This window comes from Varroa destructor, unplaced genomic scaffold (assembly GCF_002443255.2).
Source record: "Varroa destructor unplaced genomic scaffold, Vdes_3.0 BEIS01000001.1, whole genome shotgun sequence".
NCBI lineage: Eukaryota > Metazoa > Arthropoda > Arachnida > Mesostigmata > Varroidae > Varroa > Varroa destructor.
The window spans coordinates 32,843,118-32,864,627 of record NW_019211454.1 but is presented as its reverse complement, the minus strand read 5'-3'; the positions used below and the strand labels follow the sequence as shown (position 1 = coordinate 32,864,627).

Below are 21,510 nucleotides of genomic sequence, written 5' to 3'. Positions count from 1 at the left end.
TCACTTGTAAAAAACTTTTTGTCTATCGTTTTATCAATCTTCGATAGATCCTACTATTACCCTTATCTTCGAATTTTAATCATTATGCATAATTTTCAACATTCGTTATTTTCTAATAATGCTCAGTTAGTCTACAATGCTAAATTGGCAAAGATTTAATGGAAATATTTCGTCTTGTAAAGATCTGTGCATCCAAATATTCATTTGGCAGATATTATTGAAAGGAAAAATCCTATATTTTCATTCCTCGCCTTCCAGAATTTTGAGCGCAATTCTTGCCACATATCACTACACATATTTTATAATATTTGTCAAACTTATCTCACATTTGGTTATACAGTCAATGAAAGCAGTTACAGTCTTGCGTCTATTGCCTTCAGCGTTTCTTCAGTGATTATTGACTCCTTATTACAGGAATGGCCCCATATTTGCTTCAGATCTAGGGCCAGTGTGCTGCTAAATACGCATACTTACATCGTAGCCACTCAAACTGGCAACATGTTAAGTCCTAAAGTAGACAACGTAGTCGAAATGCTGGCACATAGGAATAATTTACTATGGATAAACGCAAATACCAAGAACATACAATAATCGCCAATTCATTAGACAAGCTTAAAAGATCCCCCTACTACTGGGGTACATCACCGGCGTACTAGGTATTGTTGTCTAACCGTACACATTAATCAAAACATTTAATACCCACTGACGCCTGTAAATAGCACAGTTCGAAGTGGAACATCCCATAGAAAGCCACCAAACTTTTAGTAGTTCTCGCGGTGTTCCAACATTTTTACATACAAAATTAAAATAATAAGTTACATAATTAAATAATGCTACTAATAAATTTCTAATCAGACTAACTAATGTGTCGGTCAATTTTGATAATGACGCCTCATCAGTATCGATTACTTACAAGTCTGCCTATACAGCATTGTTCGCTTTCAATTTCTGTGCAATTTCCACAACAGGGAGCGCAGGACCACAACCGGGATGTACACTGATTACAGAATCGTACTGTTTGTGCTACTTGCGCATCCCGCGTACGTGGAACAAAATATTTGACTATGTAGTAGACGGTAAAGAGCACACAACTCAGCCCGCGAAGACACACATGCGCACGTAATCCATATACATTCAAAGTGGCCTGAACATACATTCATATAATAACGTAATGTTTAATATGTATTTCGCGATCGATAAACCGCTCGATCTACATCCTTCACTTGTCCGCTAAGAAGTTTTTTGCCGGAATTCCTGCTAAGAAGCTTTTGGCCTGAATTATAATTATAATTTACTTTTTTCAAATTTAACAACACAGCTTTTGTTGTGCTCAAGTACAACAAGTATACTCAAGTAGCGCTTTGCGAAATGCGACCCATCAGAACCTCATCTGACCTGCAACAAAGGACCTCACAGGGGGAGCAAGCTTATTTAACTGCACAAGTTAGCTGTAAATGTTTGTTGTTATTATAATTTAGCTAGTGTAGTCAATTCTATTTCAATGGAACCGGGACCAAAAACGAGACCAGCAGAAAGGGGGTCGAGGCAAACAGCAAAAAACATTGAAAAGGCAATAGAGAAAACGAGGTATTGTCGTATCTGTTTTGCCCATACTACTGGGTATATACGCGCGACTTAAATGTTAAAAATGGCACGGGTAAACATAGCAGGTAACCTACGAGTTTCAGCAGCAAAGGGCAGCTGTCTTTGATAACTGGGGTTCTACCACGTATGAGAACAGTTCCTAGCCTAATATTTCACAGCTGATCGAGACCTATGTCAACTGCCAATTAGAACTTTACAAATTCCCGATCGTCTGCAGGAAAGCAAGCCGCCGTAGAAGCGTATGACATATGGTATATTTGGATTGTGTAACGAACAGCTAATGCCAACACTCCAAAACCACCAGAGTGTATAATTGTGCGAAATGCTGCAACGCACAATCTTGAGAAACCTTTGGATGTCGGTGAAAGTCCAGTCCTACGCTTTACCTGGGCGAGGAGTCCCCATGCGAACCCAGAGCAATCGAAAACATGATAATGGGAATGCAAACGGGTCTTTAAAGAAAATAATTTTTGGAGTGACAGCCGCAGTTGCTAGCGCTCTTGGCTATGCGATACTAAATCGTATATTACAGGAAACTGTAGAGTCTGATTCGACAAATGTAGTGGATTTTGAATCAATCGATCACGATAATCCGGTTAACGAAACCAAGTTCTCTCTGAAAGAAGAACAGAACTTCGCCCTTAAAGAAGCACTTCGCGATGCCATAGAAATTGCCGAACGCACTAACTATGAAGCAACCTGTGATCTGAAAACCGCAGCTGGGAAATTAGATGACTACGCTACGAAGTTAATGTGTGCCCTTGGAGAGTCGATTTGCAGCGACGATCATCACCTATCAAAAGCAGTTAACGATGCCAAGGCAAGCCAAAGTTCTGCATTACAGTTGGCCCATTTTAGGAGGGCCGAGGCCGACAAAGCCCTACGCAGACTGCGAGATGTTGTCCGCAGAGGCCGTCACAACCCTGTTACAATGAACAACAAGTATCTTGATGAAGCCGAACGAGTTCTAATAACATTACAACTAAAGCTTGATTATGCCTCGGACATAGCTGCTAAATCTCTTGAAAAAGCCCAACTTACCCAGAATTTTGGTTTAGCCATCGAGGACGGCAAGAAGCAACTTATCAAAGAAGTCAATGCGATTTTGCCAGAAGGCAAGTCGTTTTCAGAACCCAAAAAGCTAACCACAGAAGATTTGGCTCTGTTAATCTCTGATACTCACAAGAAAATTGAGGCCCTGCATCATCAACTGTCACGCATTCAGCTGAGTGAATCGGAGAAAGCTGAACGTGTCCGACAGTATAACTATCAGTTCAAAGAAGATTATACGCCGGATAAGAAAAAATGAAACTTTAGAAAATTTTAAAATAAATCAACTAAGAGGAATACCGGAATACAATTGTGACGCGCCTAGCATGGCGTACATCTTAATAGTAGTCAATCGTACGTTAACGAGCTTAATTGAACACATGTTTGTTCTTAATAGTACAACAAGCTCTAGTACTAAAAGCACGTACAGTCGTGGAAAAACATAAGCATCCTTTTTTACCCGTTAGTCAATTGTTTGTATGTGAAAGTAAGCTGTGTCTTCGCCCTAAGTTGTTCGGGAACCAAATCTATGAGCATTTAAGCCTGACGAATTCAACAGTTACGAGCCTGATAAATCATACTCTCCCTCAATTAATCTTGATAAGCATATGTACAAGTAAGCCACGCAGCCGCTATGAAAGAATGTCACAACATTCAAAAAGCATATTTGACATTTTAATGGTTTTGTATGATCACGGAGCAAAACGTCCCGCTCTACACGAGTCGTGACGTAAAGTACTTCTTGTAGTAACGATACGGATTCAGTGAGGCTATCTGCTTGCTGACCATAGGGATACACGAAACTGTTTAAGTTCAAAGCCCAGCTAAAAAATGATTCAAGTGCTGACAATCCAGCAGCATGATACAATGCTTGACGGCACGACATTTAAAGCACTTCACAGTACCGACACAGACAATTTAGTAAATATCGACAGGGAAATCTCGACTGCGAGTGTCTTTTCGGTCTTCCATAGACTTCCGCGTAATGAAACAGCCACTGAAAGCTACTCTTTAGACGTTAACCATTCAAAGCGTTAGCTAAAATGGAAGCTAATTCTGCCTCTACCATACCACGGAGTATCAATAATGCTTTGAATTTTTAAAAACAAAACAAATGATTCTGCTGGCAGTAATCTACGTCGAGAAGGAACAATTTCTCAAGGTCCCCATCAGAAAAAGTTCCATCTACTGTAATAGATACTTTGAGGAAGATAAGTTTTTTGCTTTAAAAGTCGAAAAGAACTAATTTTAAAGCGATAAAAGCTTTTTTATTTTTGTCAATACAAATGAGGGTCCCTATTAAGGGTTGCAGGTACCATTAGACTCGCAAATGAGCCTTCAAACAGAACAAATATCTTTATTTTGTTGTGGGAGTTGTAGACCTATTAAGAGAGAAAGCTCATTGACTTAGCCCTCCACGGGTAAATAAAGGATATAGAACTATTTTTAGACTCTTTAATATTGATACTTATGTGCAGACATACAGACCAAAACAAGAATAGCTATTTCACTGAGTGTTCAACTTTGTTTTTAAATATTCATTTCACGATTTACGTTCCTCTATTTAACCTTATAAAACTAGGACAAACAAGATGGACAAGTGGTTACTCACCCTCGGTTAGTACCTCTCTAATTTACTAGTTACGAATCAGGAGTGGAACATTATAACGACATACCCGAATTTTTATCAGGTTAGGCCTAAGACCAGGCATGGCATAACTTAGTTAACAACATGGCAAATGGAGCAATATCGACGCGTCTTTTACTAAAAAATTAGTGTCATGCACCGAAAGGTATAAATTTTAATATTTTTGCTTCATTGTATGACTACGGTTGACATCATTATCAATACCTATTGTTTTCGTCAAGAGCTTTACATTATGTTACGTTTATCTTGTTGAAACTAATTGCACTTGTCAAGACTATTATCTCCAACCAAGAAGAAACTGATTCTAGAACCACTCTATTCGACAATGCAAATGATAATGTAGCCCATATGTTAAATTAGCCTAAAAGTCAAAGGAGTGAGAAATTCACTCTGGCTATAGTTGTAAAAACGCATTATATAAGTTGTCTGTAAAGTGGAAAACAACATATAATGTTGAAATAGCAAGTAAAATAAAGGCACGAAGGAAAAGTCAAACGCCACCTCTAAAGCAGATTGCGAGGCACCGACAGCAGTTGATGTACCAGCTGAATATATAATTGGCTAAGGGTTATTCTAGTTTTCTAACAACTTTATTCTCCATTTGATCATAACCATCTCGAAATGTATTTACAAAGGCAATTTCGCTAGAGACGTATTCGCTTCTTTTGACCAAACCCGAACCGTTAGCGGCAGTAAAAATGTTTACTTGTTTTATTTGTCCTAAAATCTACTTTTGGTTAAAATACTTTGTATTCTGTAAAACATGAGTGAACGTTTTCAAGCCAATGAGATGGGTTTCGATCCCCAATTTAATAATAGAGAGAATTAAGTCGGTACCGAAGATGCTACTTAAAGCAATGGTTAGCTAAAGCATCGCCAGCAGATGCGGCAGATACTTGCTAACAACTTGTATTTTCACTTGACCGTGAGTCCATTCAATTTTAGTGCGATATGCTTATGCTCATAGGAATTTTAGTAAATTTAATCAGTTATAAGAAAAATGAAACAAAATCTTTTGTCGTAGAGTTTGCTATAAAGCATTTTTGTTTTTTTGCCAACAGTTTGCCAACAACTGCCAAGCCGTATCATAATAAATGATTATTTGCAAGAAACAACCTGCACTTGCAAAATTAATTTTAGAAGATATTTTGATTTCAATGTATTTTTCGAATCTTCATTTTAAGTTTATAATGGAAACTTGAAAAATACATCCAAATAGTGTTATTAAAATCAAAATTCTAGATTAACTTAACAGGTAACAGACTGTGTTACCAAAACCTGATCTCTTTGTTTCAATGTATGAAATGGCCTACATTTTGTGTCATTTTGCTTTTTTTGGGTCTTATCGAAATGACGTTCTTGTAATAACGTATATCAGGTCGGAAAAAATAATAAGGTTTGGCTCGGTGCCTAATCGATTGGATAATATAGTTCGTGTGACAAAATCATTTATATTGATCAATTAACATACCAAGTCAGATGACCAAATCTAAAACTTATGGAAATCTTTGACCAAAAAGCAGAGAACTGATTCGTGAGGTTATCGAAAGCCGATATATATACAAATAGAAATACACTTTGACGTAAAATTTTTCTAGCCAATCAAATATTTACTAAATATATAGTAGAAAAAAATATATATGGCATCTTTCTTGAGTTTACACAGATGGGCAGTCAGACATGGACTAGACAAAATTGATGTTTTGGCTCAATGCTTTATTGATTCACCGAATATTTATCTCTGAAAGTAGTCGTATACACCCAGCATTATTTCACACTATTTCCCTTTCGTGCCTTTTTTCCGCTTTCTCTGTATAAGATGTGTAAAACATATGCTGATCTAGTACTCAGCCGAAATGATTCGAGGTGATTTTTCTCTATTCGTCACCTCGTGTTCCCATATCACATGTTGGTCGTTCATAGTTCAGCTCCTCATACACCACATACAATAATTGCCCAACTTCATCTACGAAATGAAAGTACTTACCTACTACGATTTCGCATTCTGCACGTACCTCTAAGTAAACACATTCGGTTGGTAATCGGCGCACCGTCTATTGCTGTGTAATGTAATTTGTGGTTTGAGGTTACAGCATAATTATCATTGTCATTGACTGATGGTTCACCGTTATATATAGAATAAATTAGTCACTTTACATTAGTAGAATTAATTTGTTGTAGCCTTCAATTTGTTCCTACTCGAAGCTGATTTTGTTCGAGTTGTACAGTCAAGCACTCAGCTCCTTCATGCGATTAAGAGCTGAGCCAGCCTTGAACCAAGCAATCTGGCCCTCATTGAAACTGTGGTTCAGCATAATCTTGTCAACCTTGCCATCTTTATGCTTGACGTGGCACTCCAACGGCTTGCCAGGAGCGAAACCTATTCAGATATCATAGACATTATTAAAAGGTGAGTTAGCGCTAGACTCTTTCATTTTAAACAGCTTTAAACAAGTGTGCCCTAAATTTGAAAGATGAACGAAAATCTAGTACAACAAAAAAACACGAACCTTTCGGGTTTCATGTACTTTCCTTCTTTCACTTGTGGCAAGTCTTTTGTATTTGCCTATTGATATGATTTAATTTTACTTTGCTTCATTAAAATAAGGTGTTGTTAACTCTGCGCTTTACTTAGGAAAGATAGGTTACAATGACAAAGCGATCTGCAGCTCATGTTATAGGCTATACATAGCAAAAGCACCTTAGTGCTCGCTTTAGTGCCAGATTGCCGCCCAACCCCTTTTCAAATCAAAAAAGGAGGTTAATGTTGTGGTTTTATTGCCCTATATATATGACGAACTTACCATTAAGTCCAACAATGGAAATTTTATCGTCTGATTTAATTTTGTCGTAGTCGGAGGGATCAGCAAATGTAAGAGGCAGGAGACCCTGTTTTTTCAAATTAGTTTCGTGAATTCGAGCAAAGCTCTTTACGATGACAGCACGTCCTCCAAGATGACGGGGCTCCAATGCCGCGTGTTCCCGAGAAGAGCCTTCGCCGTAATTTTCATCTCCGATAACAACCCATGGCTGTCCTTTGGCCTGCATAAATAAATGAACAGGTGTCACTTTCATATCAGTAATTGTAGTGGCAGGGACTCCTAGTATTAGGACACTTATCGTTGGGCTCTTGCGTGTATTTCGCACAACGGAACGGATAGGTGGCGACTAGAAAATAGGTTAACTGTACTGCACCACTTATTGGAACTGTATGCTATTACTACTGAAGGCAATAAGTTGTCTGTCTATTTTATACGTTTTACTTTCCTACCCTCTAGAGGTTTAATTATGGCCTTTACCTTGCTGTAAAAGGATACGTTTTACTTTCCTACCCTCTAGAGGTTTAATTATGGCCTTTACCTTGCTGTAAAAGGCACCATACGTTTGTTTGACATGGGCTCTCTAGGGGTTTAATTATGGCCTTTACCTTTCTGTAAAAGACACCATACGTTTGTTTGACATGGGCTCTCTGCAGGACATCTTTTATTATAAAACAGCCGGCTTTTTGTTTTCCTATAAAAGACTCAATACTTCAAGTGTTTACGCGTACCTTATAGTCACGGGCGATTTCAGGAACAGTTCCCCAACTGCCGCTTACGCGGTTCTGGATCTTGTTAGCTTCACCGCTTTCTTCGGGAATCGCTCCAATAAACATATTATTTGAAATATTATCCAGATGGCCACGGTACTTGAGCCAAGGTCCCGCGGCCGAGATGTGATCAGTAGTGCATTTGCCCTTTGCCTTTAGCAGAACAACCATGTCTATAAGATCTTTTCCATCCCACTTCGAAAAGGGTGACAAAAGTTGGAGTCGCTGTGACTTGGGATCAACGTCAACTTTGACATTTGATCCGTCAGCGGGCGGAGCCTGGTACGTGTCTTGTCCGGGATCAAAGCCGGCGCGAGGGAGCTCATCTCCCTGGAAAAAAACATCGTTAAAAATGAATATCCTAAACATCCTCTTGTCATATTTATTAAATACTCAAGCGATGTAAATTTATTAAAAAACGGTACAATTTCATTATCCAATTTTTATCAAATATTTGGTTAGAAGTTACTTCGCCCGCTGAGCTAGCAGACAACGGTAAGTAGCGAGTTCTCATGCCATGATAATAGTATCAGATAATTTTAATGAAGCTGTTAAACGTATATCAGTTAATTGAACATTTTACTTACAACAGGAGCTTTGAGCTTAAACTTTTTGCCGTCAGAGCCTGTAAGCTCGTCAGTAAGTGGGTTGAAATCGAGGCGACCGGCTATAGCAAGAGCAGTGACCATTTCGGGCGAGGTGACAAAGGCATGCGTTTGAGGGTTGGCATCGTTCCGTGAGGTGAAGTTGCGGTTGTATGAAGTGACTATGGTGTTTTTCTCACCCTTCTTAATATCTTTGCGGTCCCACTGACCAATGCAAGGGCCACAAGCATTGGCAAGGACCATACCACCGAATTCTTTAAGCACCTTCGCCTGTCCATCACGTTCGATGGTCGCTCGGATCTGTTCCGAGCCGGGAGTCACAGTGAACAAGGATTTAGACTTAACGCCGTGATCAAGAGCTTGCTTGGCCAACATAGCCGAACGAGACATATCTTCGTAAGACGAATTGGTGCATGAGCCGATCAGGCCAACCTTGACGTCTAAAGGCCAGCCCTTTTCTTTGGCAGTTTGGCCCAGCTTGCTGATGGGATGAGCCGCGTCAGGAGTGAACGGACCATTTACATGAGGCTCCAGGCTGTCCAGGTTAATCTCGATAACCTGATCATACTTACAGCCTGCATCAGCGGACAAGAGCTTGTCCTTTACTTGTTCGGCAGCATCAGCAATAGCACGGCGGTTGGTGGAAGCGAGGTAGTCAGCCATACGTGAGTTGAATGGGAACACTGATGTTGTAGCTCCAATCTCTGCGCCCATATTGCAGATCGTACCCATACCAGTGCATGAAATACTCTGCACACCTGGGCCAAAATATTCAACAATTGCACCAGTGCCGCCCTTCACAGTGAGAATACCAGCCAACTTCGTGATTACATCCTTGGAAGAGGTCCACCCAGACATTTTACCCGTAAGGTGAACACCAATCACCTTCGGGCACTTAAGCTCCCACGGTAAACCTATCATACCAAAAATCAGACAGCCACTTACTTGATTGTACCATGCTTTTTAAAGCTGACATAACAGTATTCGCCAAGAAAGTGAATCATTAATCATTAGCAATTTGACTCTTTGTTATCACAGCAATCCGAGAACAAAGAAAAATGCGAATCTGATTGCCCTTGAAGATCAATGATTAGGCTATTGCTTAAGCTGTTCCCAATATTAATGAGACACATATCATATCACCGTTATACGTACCGGCCATAACGTCGACAGCATCGGCGCCACCCACGCCGACACAGAGACCACCAAGACCCCCACCGTTGGGAGTATGTGAGTCAGTTCCGATCATCAGAAGACCGGGGAATGCGTAGTTCTCAAGAATGATCTGATGGATGATACCAGAGCCTGGCTTCCAGAAACCTACTCCGTATTTCGAGCCTGCAGTCGCCAAAAAATTGTAGACCTCCTTGTTTAGATCTTTAGCTCTCGATAGATCCTTATCCCCTCCAAGCTGCGCCTCAATTAAATGATCACAGTGAATTGTTGACGGAACAGCAACCTTAGGTAAACCCGAAGAGATGAACTGGAGCATGGCCATTTGAGCGGTAGCATCTTGCATGGCTACTCGATCCGGTCTAAGCCTAAAGCATGAATAAATAAACAGCTTTTTTAACATGTCCTAACAGATGTCAATGAAACGTGTGCGTAAACAAATAGATCCACATCCTAGCTACTTATTTATTCATAACAAATGTCTAGTTACTCAAGAGTGCAAAATGCAGGTGTTTATAAGATCAATTGTATCTTTGATATTGTGTACCTTGGCCCCAACAAGAACAGTAAACGTGAAAACTTTATTCACTATAAATATCGTCATTTGACATGAAGCACTGACCGTTAATCTCTTTAATTTTTGTTATTATTTATCCATTGAAGACGAATGACAGTACTTACTTAAGATAGCTTGTGCCACGGACGATCTCCTCTGACTGGGGTTGATCGAGATGGGAGTAAAGCACTTTTTCAGATAGCGTAAAAGGTCGGTTAAGCCTTTTCTTGACGATATCAATGTTAGCGCTAAGCTTATCGTAGGGAAGATATTTGTCCCTCTCGAGGTTGGATAGCGGCACCTGCTTGCATACTGCCGCCGTCGAATGGAAGAAGCGAGCAGAAGGCTCATTGAAACGCTGTAACAGCGCAGTGCTTACCTGACGGTACGCCATTTGGCTGAGTACTCTCTCCGTAGTGATTCTGAAAAGCAGACATGTAAATACAATACTCAGTCGACGAAATGCATTACCTACAGAGTAGCCTACAACAGACTCAACTCGAGATAATAAAACAAAAAAAATTTAATAACAGTCAATTACTAGTTAACCTGGAATCACTGTTGATCTTCGCTGTTGGAGACCAGTAATCACGCGGAAATTCACAAATGTAATAGCTTATTGAGGAATATGATAAATGTTTTTGTTTTTCAAGCATATTCGTTTATAATCGCACCTTAGCCAATGTATCGCACGCGTCAGCAAGCTGGTCAACTATTTAAAAATAAAATTTAGGACATATACAAAATGCCTTGTTACATCAAATCGATCGAGTTTATGGTCATTGACGTAATCAGCTAGAGAGGTACACAGTAGGCATTAAAAGAGTGGAATTTCGATAGCCAAAAGCTTTTTGCTTTAGAAACCACACACGTCTCATTTGTGTTAATTCGCTCATCTAGTTAGTGCATATGTTTATGTACATAAAACTAAAGATTTTCAGTCTTAAAAAACAGTATTTAACAATGTTCCTCTTATAGATAATTTCAAGTAATATGAAAAAAATTATTCGGACGGCTATTGAGACAAACGCTTCCAAGCTGAACTTCCATGCAACAATAATTCATATGTAGTCTAAAATGTGTTTCAGATATTCACCGCTACCAGTACGCCAGCTAGTTGAACAAACGTCTTTGCTTAACACTCAAGTAGTGCCCGCTAATAATATCCTCTCAAATGCCTTTTTTATTTTATTTTCATTATGTTTACAAGTCTAAGATTTATCATAGATGTTACTGTTTTAGCGATTATACTGCGAGCTAATATGCAACTCGCGATTCTTTTCAATGAAAGGATACATTTTTTTCACTTTGATAGACAAGTAGACTCGAACTTCTTGCAATAGAGCAATCACCACTGAAGTTAGGTGGACAATAGACGCAGCGAGTGGTCAGTGTGTATGTGATTCGCAAAGGGCAAAGAGGAGTTCAAGATGGAGGGACGTCGCAGTTTTAAGTCATACATTCGTTCGGAAGATTTCAATAAAATACTGCCTTTATTCTATGTAACGTATATTTCCTTTATATCATCTCACTAGCAGCTGCAGTGCTCTGCAGCATCCTATACTATACGAAATCCTGTACGAATCAGTGTAACAACACCTTAGTAGCGCGATTCTGGCTCGAATTCTTGCGCTCCGCCAAATCTGGCCGGTTCGGTTTTGAGGAAAGTGTGGATGCTCGGGCAAAATTGGAAACTATTCTATACACAATGCAGTAAAAATTAACCAATGTGACTACAAACACACTTAGAAACAAAGATAAAAAGCACAGGGTATAACTAGTTCACTTACCAGCAACGGCTACAATTACGCTGCTCTGAGATCTGTTATGTGTGTGACCTCCCGATGATTTCCATGTTACACGGCTATTTATCGACCTCTGTGGCATAATCTAGATCCGATTCTTTTACTTTGTTATGCGAAGCAAACGATGTATGGTTTTCGTTTTCGAAAAATTTCAACTGTGACTTACTTTAATTTATGATCATAGTAATGCAGGTCTACATTTTAAGAAATATAGTCGAAAAACAGCAAAGATGTATTCAGCCGTGATCTTTGTAAATAGCTGATAAACTACTAATGAGACCAATATAAAATAACTCATTAGAAATCACTACCGAAATTGGCCCTGTTATATTTCAATAGATTATGGTTAATAAATAAACCAACATGTCATAGCCTTGCTTAAAATACAGAATAGGCACTGTTCAGGTGATCAAAATTGCAGCAATAAGCAATCAGCAAAAATCATCGTCATGCCCAGGAACGTTCGATTTCGCTAAGAGAACGGCTGGTTGATTGTAGACTTTTCCCTTTTTCAGGCTCTGAAGCTCATCTTGTGCTGTGGTAGTCTTTGATACTCGAATTATTTCAAAGCACGAACGTGCTTATTGGCATATTTTCCTTTGTTTTTTTTTAGGGCGTAGCGCTACAAATTCTAGGCGAATATGTCGTATATGATGCAGCATCTCCACAATGGATGGCAAGTCGACCAAGCCATTCTCTCAGAAGAAGATCGAGTTGTCGTGATTCGATTTGGACATGATTGGGATCCGACGTGTATGAAGATGGACGAAGTACTCTACTCCATCGCGGAAAAGGTAGGTAACCATTACATGATTCACTTTTCACGGAATCAACGATTTTTTTTTGCTGTATGTTATGTATGTTGTACTTTATCTTGTAATTTTGACGAAAATCCAACGCTGTAAGAAGTTCGTATAAGCTGACCAAACTTTTATAAATGAAGGAGTCGGTGTAAGAAAGCAAGTGACTTCAAGGCTGTTGTCTTAGTACATAATTTTCAAACTAGCCGACCCGTCTTTCCGTAGTTACCTGAAGTTACGAAGTTCTGGAACCTTTCCAGTCGGCTAATGTAGCGTACAAAAGACATTTTACGAATTTTAAGAATTGGTAGACGTTTTGATATAATTAGTTCATTTTTTAATTACAAAAATATTAACTCTTCTGACTTCCACCGTTGTTTCTTTATAGATTAGTAAAGCCGGTGAGGCTAGAAAAATCTGCGTTTATTTCAGAAATAATAGATAACTAACGTTGCGTGAGTGGATAGTTTATAATATAACTTGTTTAAATTTGTTTAGCTTGAACAAACATTTCAATACGAGTTTCGGTGTATCTATGTGCGTTGCATTCTGTGTGTTATTTTTACATTAACAGGTAAAAAATTTCGCTGTTATTTACCTTGTCGACATCAGTGAAGTTCCGGACTTTAATAAAATGTACGAGTTATACGATCCGTGTACCGTGATGTTCTTCTTTCGCAACAAACACATCATGATCGATCTGGGTACCGGAAATAACAACAAAATCAACTGGGCCCTTGAAGATAAGCAAGAGATGATCGACATTATTGAAACGATCTTTCGCGGGGCCCGTAAAGGTCGCGGTCTCGTTGTATCGCCGAAAGACTATTCTACAAAATACAGATATTGAATAATAGTTTTAGTAGAAATAATAATATTTTATTTTTAGTCTCGCGATCAGAGTCATAAAAGCTACGACAGAACAGATACCGAAACAAACATTGAATAATTATTTATCTAACTAGCCCTACCCAAATCCCAAGATCGAGGAAAACTTGATGCACGTACCATTTGTATACTTGGTTCGTTACCAATTGAATATATTCTCTTGCGCATAGCTTGCGACGAACAAATCAGCTGAAAGAACTTGATAACTTGATTTTTTCTTTTTTTTTTTTTTATAAACGGTTATCTTTCTAACGACACAGGATTGGTGGATCTCCTATATTTAAATTGCGTTTAATTTCATTCCATGCTATGCATCAAAGCTATTTCATGTCTATAGCACTGACAACAAATAATCTCTTAAATAAATAAATTTATTATCAGGATATTGAAAAAGTGATAAAAGACAAAAACAACTTGAACAAAGTTTATTCATTTCTTATGTTTTTAATTGTCTGTCCTTATATATACTACAAATACTATATATAAAAAAGGTGTTCATAATGAGTCATGCATGTAGCTCTGTAAAGTGAACTTCTAATGATGATATACCATATCATCCATGGACGATTGGATGTCCTATCTGTAGAGCAATCATACACAAAGTAAGTCTAATCTAGGTAAACAGGATAGTGATTGATTAATACTAGTACTATTATTGTTTCCTGTAATGTTTAGCATTCCAAAGATTGTCACATGTTCGTCAGTCGATCCATGAGGTATCTTGCGTTTAAATCTGTTTGTGCTAAGCTCATGCGAAGAACCGTCAGTTAAAACGAGATCTATATTTATCCTATAGGCAATAGTTCTACATGTAATATCAAATTTTTGGTAGTAAAATTTTGGGTTGTCCACCCATTCTGTGGTTGCCTGACCGCACTTATTGGCCTTGCACATGAACCTGTTCAAAGTTTTAATAAATTATGAAAATTACAAAGTACACAAATTTGTTTAACTTAAGTCTCGAACTTTGACAATCAATTCAGGATCGCATGAGTCTCTTAAAAATATATATAAATAAAATATATATAAAAAGTATATAAATGTAAATATATACGTAAAATGAGGATAGATTAACGATCCCTAGGCGGGGCTGAAAACTAAAAGTCGACCTTATATCCGCGCAGCTTCGCATTCAATAAAAGCGTTATCTATTATTATTATTTTGTAAAGCATTAGAGTAACGAATAGATATTTTGGCCTTTTAACCAAATAGGTTAATGCTTGCATGTCACTTGAAACTATAAAAACGCAGACCTCAGGTTGTTAGTTTCATAGCGAGGATTGACCATATTAGTATTATATACAGCTGTCGAAGACAAGCTAATAATTAATATACTTACTGCGCCCTTCAGGGTTTATATGTTATGTCAGATATGTCATATAATTGGGTGCCTCTGTAGATAATTTGGATGAAGCCATTTTGATATTATATGAGATATGAGATAAATTATGTTATCCCCCTTCCCCGCCTTTTAATTCAAGATTTGAAACTGCAGCTTAAAATAGCTGTTGTGCACGTCGTTATGTCATTATTAAATTCGTATATCAAACAGTTCATCGAGCATGTTTTTATATAGGAAGTGCATCAGGGTTCCACGTCAATTTATTCTGACTGTAATTATGGGAACTGTCCATAACTACTTCAGCGCTCAAAGAGCTTCGATCGTATTTTAACCGCCAATCATCGTTGCGGCTGCCCCGACATTTATTTGAACGCAAATGCCTTTTGAATTTACCGCTCTTGGCGACGAGAGTATTTTTCTCTCCCATACAGCACTGAGCGAATGTTTGCCAACCGGTGCATGGTCAACTGCGGTGACACGGAACCCGATTCAAAAAAAACGCTACCAATTCTGTCTTTAATATGTTTTTAGAAAGCTAGAAACACTCAAATAATAATTGTTCATATACTGTGTAAACATTCTTCATCAGGTTCCTCTAGTGTCGAGTCTAAATGCATGGAACTTACTATTCGATTGTTTACTTTATTGTTTTATATCTTTTCGGTACTTTACTATGAGCGAAATACAGGACCACTACAATGTACTCGGTCTTAAACGGACTTGCTCCCTAGATGAGGTTAAACAGGCTTACAAGAAATTAGTGCTTCGGTATCACCCGGATCGCCGAAACGGAGACGAAGCGAAATTTCACGCAATTGAGCGGGCTTACAAGGTGAGTTTCATTGATATATACCTCAGTGCAATATTTGCTGAGCGTCTGGAACTATTGGGTTTTAGGAAGTATTGGCGCGTATAGCAAATGGTGCATCTGCTGATTTATTTAATTAGTGAAGGATACGTGGGAAGTTTAATTTCGATATTATTGCATTATGATTTACACTAAACGTGTTTCTATGAATCCCACTATCGCGAGGTATATTTCGTATCATATGTATTTTATTTTAAAAACTAGTTTATTAATTAGTCTATGTAAACCTAGCATTCCTTTCTATTGCTTTCGTATGATTAGTTAATGACAGCAACACCGACTGAGCCTAACGAGAAAATTACGTTGGTTTTGCCCAGCCAAAATTCGTATTCTCGCCTAATTCAACAACACGGGTAAATTTGCTATTCCGTCAAACTTTTCACTGATGAATCTTATTTAAATGTGTAGGTTGACACTCAGTGGACAAAGCGTGATCTTCACTGATCAATGTTAAAAAATATTATTTCTTTAAATACAGCTATGATGAATCGTTCATACACATATTTATGTATATAAGATGTTATATTTTTGTTTTCTCTTCTTAATAGGTTCTTTCCGATCCAAAATCCCGCGAAAATTACGACGTTCAACTGGACAATTCTTCTCGGCTAGATCATCCTATTTGGCAGGTAGTGACTTTAGACGAGCTCGATTCAAATGAGGGCCTATATACGTTCGAGTGTAGATGTGGAGGAATTATGGAACTAAGTAGGCACCTGAGCAATCAGTTACCTACGATCATTCAATGCGAAGATTGTTCGACTTACGTACGCGTTGATCCCAGATAATACTAGTTTATATATATAAATTCGTGTGTGCTAATTAAAGTTTACATACATGTGCTTCGTCATCGCTAACACTGTATTTTCCAAAAATGTATCCATTGAAATGCGTGTAACACAAAATGTACAAGCAAGCTTAAATTAGAATGTTTTTATCATTTTTTCATAAAACTAGCAGAGTGCAATATGGATTCATAGGAAGCTTTGCAAAATTCGTACGTACACTAAAATATGGAGACATTATTCTGTTCCTAAACATTTATCTATGTATTGTATAGTACTAATTAGACCTACAATTTATATTATTATATATTATTATAAACCAAATATGAACTTAATAGTATGAAAAGTAGGTTCGTTGAGATGTTGCGAATATTTCACAAATAAAGTTTGTTATATTTAAGCCTAAATTATAATAAAAGTCGTCAAATCATATGCATATTATAGGTAACCATGCTAGAATAAAGGCACGTTTACACATTCAATTATAGTATATTTATTGATAAGAATAACATGAACTCAAAAGGTGTCACTCTTATACTGTTGTGGTTATTTTTTATTAATTTACCATCAGTACATTAATACTATCAACATTTTGACACAGGCATATATGCTACATTAGCTAAAATAGAACAGGAAAGATAAACCTAGGCCCACGCTAATTCCCTTCGATATGTCCTCTTTCGCCTATTTATCGATTTAATCTTTATTTTCAATCATTTCCTGAGCGCACTCAAATCGATAGAATCTAGTGATCTGCATGCCGTGTTCCTGGAGTAGTTCGCCGACTGTCGTGTCCGGATCAAATACAAAGTCTTGCATTAACAACCTATGTTCGTTGTCTTTGCTTGGTCTAGCTTGTGGAGTATGATCATCGGCATCTTCGTTAAGGTTTTCAGCATTTTCGGAGCTTTTTGCCTGCACTTTCTGTGCAGCATCTTTCTCCGATAGTTCTTTATTCAGATCCTCTAGTTTGCCGATTGACATAGGTTTCATACCGATGATATGTTGGCATATTTTTTCAGCAACGTCGTCATCTCCACCTAAAAGTGTTGCACAATATTCATAACTAAGCTTGGTATACAAAGAAGAAAGAAGTATGGAAAATGAACATTTAGAATTAAAATGGTCATTCCAAACCAAAAATAGCAAATGCAAATACATTTTGCACTATATAATTTTAAATACCAATGACTTCTCATTTTTGCGATGAACACAATGAAAAAATTATATTGGTAAACCAAGTACTTATACCGCGTTACGTGGTATTTAAAAATGCGCAATTCAGGTAGTACATAAGACCTCTTGGTACTTGTGGAGATAATCTAAATAACGAAATTATTTGGATACAAAAAGGTCACCCTGAAACATCTTTATTTATAATAAAACTCGGTATACACCCAGGTATTCTTTTAACCGGACTATGTATTGCTGTATGTATACTGTACTAAACCAAATGTGACTACTGTATCATCTTCGAGCGTATCTTATTAATGTAAAAAGAAAATTACCACAACGCTTTGCTCTTATACAGACACTACGGAAACAATAAATCCAGTTTATGTAGAGCAGCATATGTTTTTAGAGTTTGATGTACTATAAAATGAATTTTAGCTAATCGGTTGAAGCTTAAAAAGATTTCGAATTTTTTAATACTTTCTATTTGGCGAATTAAGAAATGCTTTAACGAATCATTAGAGAAAGACAGACTATTTTTAATTTTAATTTGAAACTGATCAGAACTAAAATCTTAAAAAATAAATGACGAAAATTTGTCCTACTTCCCATAAAACCAGTTAGGTTAGTAAATAATAATCTACCGGTTAGTAGTCAATTACATAAATCTCACTATTATTCTATCCGAACCATGATATATACTAGATATTATATACAAAAGATCCTCAGAAGTCATTTCTAGCTACTATACCTTTGTACAACATTACTGCTCCGTATTTTCCGAAAGCACCGTCTGGGTGACATGTTGCCGCTAATCGTTCATCCCCCTTTGCTGCAACAATAACCGACTGACGAAGGCCTACTTTTTCTCCAACCTACGGAAACAGGAGATGGCGAATTTAGCGAATCGGAAATGGCGTTATATTCTATTTGTTGGCTTCCAGAAACAAATGACAATAAATGTCACTGATGACGAAAGATCCCTAAATGAATGTGTACTTTGGAATTTGACGGTTCACAATACGTGGCGCAAACACCAAATTTACCTCGCGTATGGGGCAATTAAAGAAATGTGCACTTTATTTTCTAATCATACAAAAACTTACAAGAAGTTTCTGTATGATGAAGACACAAAGCATATTTCCATTACTAAGGGGTCTTTGATAATAGAGGATATAATTTAGAAATCCTAAAAATTGAAAAAGCATAAAGTTAATATCAATTAGAATATCGACTACTCCGCTATCTCCTCCGATGGATAATTTTTCGAATGGAACCAGAACAAACCTTTGCTACCAATCTAGCCCGGCCTTCGTCCACACTCTGGCCGTCCATGACAAGTTGAGAAAGTTTTTCCCAAGGCAGTGTCTGTAGGTTCGTCCCTGCAGCCAAATTACCTTTACGGACTTCTGAAATCAAAACAGGACACATAACTATATCTATTTAATATTGAAGTGTCGTTGATAGCACTCGAAACAGCCTTTTAAACCAAAACAAAAAATAGGCATATATTAAGGCATACATCCTGAAATTTTCAGCGCACTATGAATGTCTGCAAAAGTCAATGCATTACTTGTAGGACAAAATGACAAATCTTTCATTTTACCGAATTAGAGGGATCGCTATTTTAGTTACGAACGAAATATCAAAACCATGAATTAGGCTGCAACTAATCGAAGGTAAATCGTAATGTTGATGTAAAGTATATATTTTAAGTAAGCGATAAGAAACCAGAAGCTAGAATTAACCTTGACAAAGGGTCTCGGAAATCTTGTGGGCAAAACCGCGCAATTCCGAATTTCGTGCTACAAAATCGGTTTCACAGTTTACTTCAGTTACAGCAACAAGATTACTTCCAAGGCCTGCCATGGCGAAGACACCTTGTTGAGCTTCTCGCGCTTCAGAACGTTCGAGCTTAGTCCAACCCTTCTTTAACGCTTCGGCCTGGAGCCAAGCTGTAGCTTGTGTCACGTCATTGTTGGTTTGTTCCAGGGCCTGAAAAAAACATATGAGCTCATCACGTAGGCACAAAAGTACTACTCAATAAGTTGATCTCAAATTAGTTGCTCTAATGAAGTATTAACCGCGTCAGATTAGCTAAAAAATGGGGCTTGCTAACCACATTCAAATTTCAATTATTGTTATATCGTTGCGCATATAATGGCTTGCCATTTTCTTTTAGGTCCCCTTTAGAGAACAGCTATATACTTAATCCATTAATAAGCAATTATATTAAGCTTGATGTCAGCTAGATCTTATTGACTTGACAAATAGCTTTATTTACACAACCATGGTGTATACATCAGAATTTAGAATATTCACGTCAGCATAACATGGATAGAAATCATGCTCATGGATTATCCTCTATTATTTTACAGACGGTGGTAAATGAAATGGAAAGTTTTTCATGTTTTCATACATTGTTAACTTATACTTTTAAGCAAATTATTTGACCACCAAAGACGTAATCGCAGGCGTTTATTTAGTACCAAAAATTACTTACTAAAAAAACTATAGATACATGCAACGTTAACGTGGGAAAGTAAATCCATACAGAATATATAACTTTTCTCCTTCAATCTATCCACGGTAATACTTTTGTTAACCTTAAGTAACCACAAACTAGAACGGAAAGAAATTTACCCGGTCTCGTTCACGAAGTTGTTTTTTCCTAATGCATTAATTTTGCAACTTCGCATGAATTCACAGCATGTGCCGCGGAACGCTTTATTCGCCGTAATGATTCGTCGAATAATTATTCTATTTTTCACACCTAATAAAATATACGTGAGTCTTTTTTTGGTATCTACCTGCTTACAGTGCTGGAACGAATGGCCTGTACTCTTACGAAGAGTCACCAACGATTGTTTGCAAACATCTACTCTTAATAGACGTGTCAGGAATACCATGCTGTTGACTCTTATTTGACCACTTCACTTCAAGCTGACCATAAACACCTCAAAAAAGAGAGAGAAATTTTTGACTGGTTTTACACGCGAACAAATGAAGTAAACTTTGGAAGCGCACCTTACGCAAGTAAACGGGCTTTATTTACAGAGGGCGCTGTAAGTGTTGCGGAACAATTTAAAGTAACGGGGCTAAATGGAACCCGCTTGTCATTTTCCGGGTTTCTTTATTTTGGTAAACCTCTAAATAACGCTATCCTACTCTAGGAAATTTTGTTAAATAATTTTTATCTTTTTTTATATGTATTTGAAAAAGTTACTACCAACAAAATTATAGCTAGCTAAACACGAGATTTATCTAAAAACAAAGAAATATGTTTTGTAAAATGTACAGATCAAATACAACAAAAGTATGATGTGCGGATCAAAATGATTTCGAAGAGGAACAGTTTTTTGATACTTTTTTTTATAATCACATTATTTTCACTATATACAGTCCTTATAAAACTGTATTGGATATCTGGCATATGTAACACGTGAAATTTGCACGACGTTGGTAATTCAATGAACGCAATTCCGAGGTTGATTATATATATAGAACATATAGAACATGTAAATGTTAAGTTAAAACATCCTAAAGTATTGTTCTATCGAAATGATATAAGCATATAATACAGCATATTTTTCAAGACTTGTTCGAATAGCAGTGGCCTTGC

General features: G+C 37.5%; 3 protein-coding genes across 9 annotated transcripts; 1 reads left to right on the top strand and 2 right to left on the bottom strand.

Annotated features, from left to right (window-relative positions):
- Positions 1-5,998: 5,998 nt before the first annotated feature.
- On the bottom strand, positions 5,999-12,175 carry LOC111255254 (aconitate hydratase, mitochondrial-like). Its single transcript, XM_022817018.2, has 7 exons — positions 12,017-12,175; positions 10,352-10,648; positions 9,653-10,038; positions 8,480-9,411; positions 7,854-8,222; positions 7,108-7,345; positions 5,999-6,683 (listed from the first exon to the last, which is right to left on the bottom strand). Exons 2-7 carry the CDS (start codon positions 10,618-10,620, stop codon positions 6,532-6,534), a joined length of 2,346 nt encoding a protein of 781 aa, XP_022672753.1. The 5' UTR covers positions 10,621-10,648; positions 12,017-12,175; the 3' UTR covers positions 5,999-6,531.
- Positions 12,176-12,336: 161 nt separating this feature from the next.
- On the top strand, positions 12,337-17,197 carry Dim1 (thioredoxin-like protein Dim1). 4 transcript variants are annotated; one of them, XM_022817393.2, is made up of 4 exons: positions 12,337-12,825; positions 15,751-15,894; positions 16,192-16,283; positions 16,479-16,762. In XM_022817393.2, the coding sequence occupies exons 1-4, from the start codon at positions 12,673-12,675 to the stop codon at positions 16,540-16,542; spliced, it is 453 nt and encodes a 150-aa protein (XP_022673128.1). In that variant the 5' UTR covers positions 12,337-12,672; the 3' UTR covers positions 16,543-16,762. The 4 variants fall into 4 exon arrangements, with proteins under 4 accessions (XP_022673128.1, XP_022673127.1, XP_022673129.1 ...); XM_022817392.2 differs by lacking the exon at positions 16,192-16,283 and having other exon boundaries at positions 12,377-12,825; positions 16,479-17,197; XM_022817394.2 differs by lacking the exons at positions 15,751-15,894; positions 16,192-16,283; positions 16,479-16,762 and adding an exon at positions 13,406-14,132 and having other exon boundaries at positions 12,473-12,825.
- On the bottom strand, positions 17,193-20,950 carry mEFTs (elongation factor Ts, mitochondrial). 4 transcript variants are annotated; one of them, XM_086977388.1, is made up of 5 exons: positions 20,699-20,950; positions 19,637-19,901; positions 19,176-19,321; positions 18,640-18,763; positions 17,193-17,755 (listed from the first exon to the last, which is right to left on the bottom strand). In XM_086977388.1, the coding sequence occupies exons 1-5, from the start codon at positions 20,795-20,797 to the stop codon at positions 17,412-17,414; spliced, it is 978 nt and encodes a 325-aa protein (XP_086833514.1). In that variant the 5' UTR covers positions 20,798-20,950; the 3' UTR covers positions 17,193-17,411. The 4 variants fall into 4 exon arrangements, with proteins under 4 accessions (XP_086833514.1, XP_086833516.1, XP_086833515.1 ...); XM_086977390.1 differs by having other exon boundaries at positions 19,176-19,297; positions 20,699-20,946; XM_086977389.1 differs by having other exon boundaries at positions 19,637-19,883; positions 20,699-20,946.
- Positions 20,951-21,510: the final 560 nt, after the last annotated feature.

Bases quoted from the DNA above. Each gene is read 5' to 3' on its own strand.
- LOC111255254 (XM_022817018.2), bottom strand. From the start codon at position 10,620: ATGGCGTACCGTCAGGTAAGCACTGCGCTGTTACAGCGTTTCAATGAG. The intron at 9,412-9,652 runs GTACGTATAACG...TTGGTATGATAG, and splicing joins TGCTGTCGACGTTATGGCCG to GTTTACCGTGGGAGCTTAAG. The intron at 7,346-7,853 runs GTACGCGTAAAC...TTATTTATGCAG, and splicing joins AAATCGCCCGTGACTATAAG to GCCAAAGGACAGCCATGGGT.
- Dim1 (XM_022817392.2), top strand. From the start codon at position 12,673: ATGTCGTATATGATGCAGCATCTCCACAATGGATGGCAAGTCGACCAA. The intron at 12,826-15,750 runs GTAGGTAACCAT...AGCGAAATACAG, and splicing joins TCTACTCCATCGCGGAAAAG to GACCACTACAATGTACTCGG. The intron at 15,895-16,478 runs GTGAGTTTCATT...TCTTCTTAATAG, and splicing joins CAATTGAGCGGGCTTACAAG to GTTCTTTCCGATCCAAAATC.
- mEFTs (XM_086977388.1), bottom strand. From the start codon at position 20,797: ATGGTATTCCTGACACGTCTATTAAGAGTAGATGTTTGCAAACAATCG. The intron at 19,902-20,698 runs GTAGATACCAAA...CTACGTGATGAG, and splicing joins CGTTCCAGCACTGTAAGCAG to CTCATATGTTTTTTTCAGGC. The intron at 19,322-19,636 runs GTTAATTCTAGC...AAATAGATATAG, and splicing joins TTCCGAGACCCTTTGTCAAG to TTATGTGTCCTGTTTTGATT.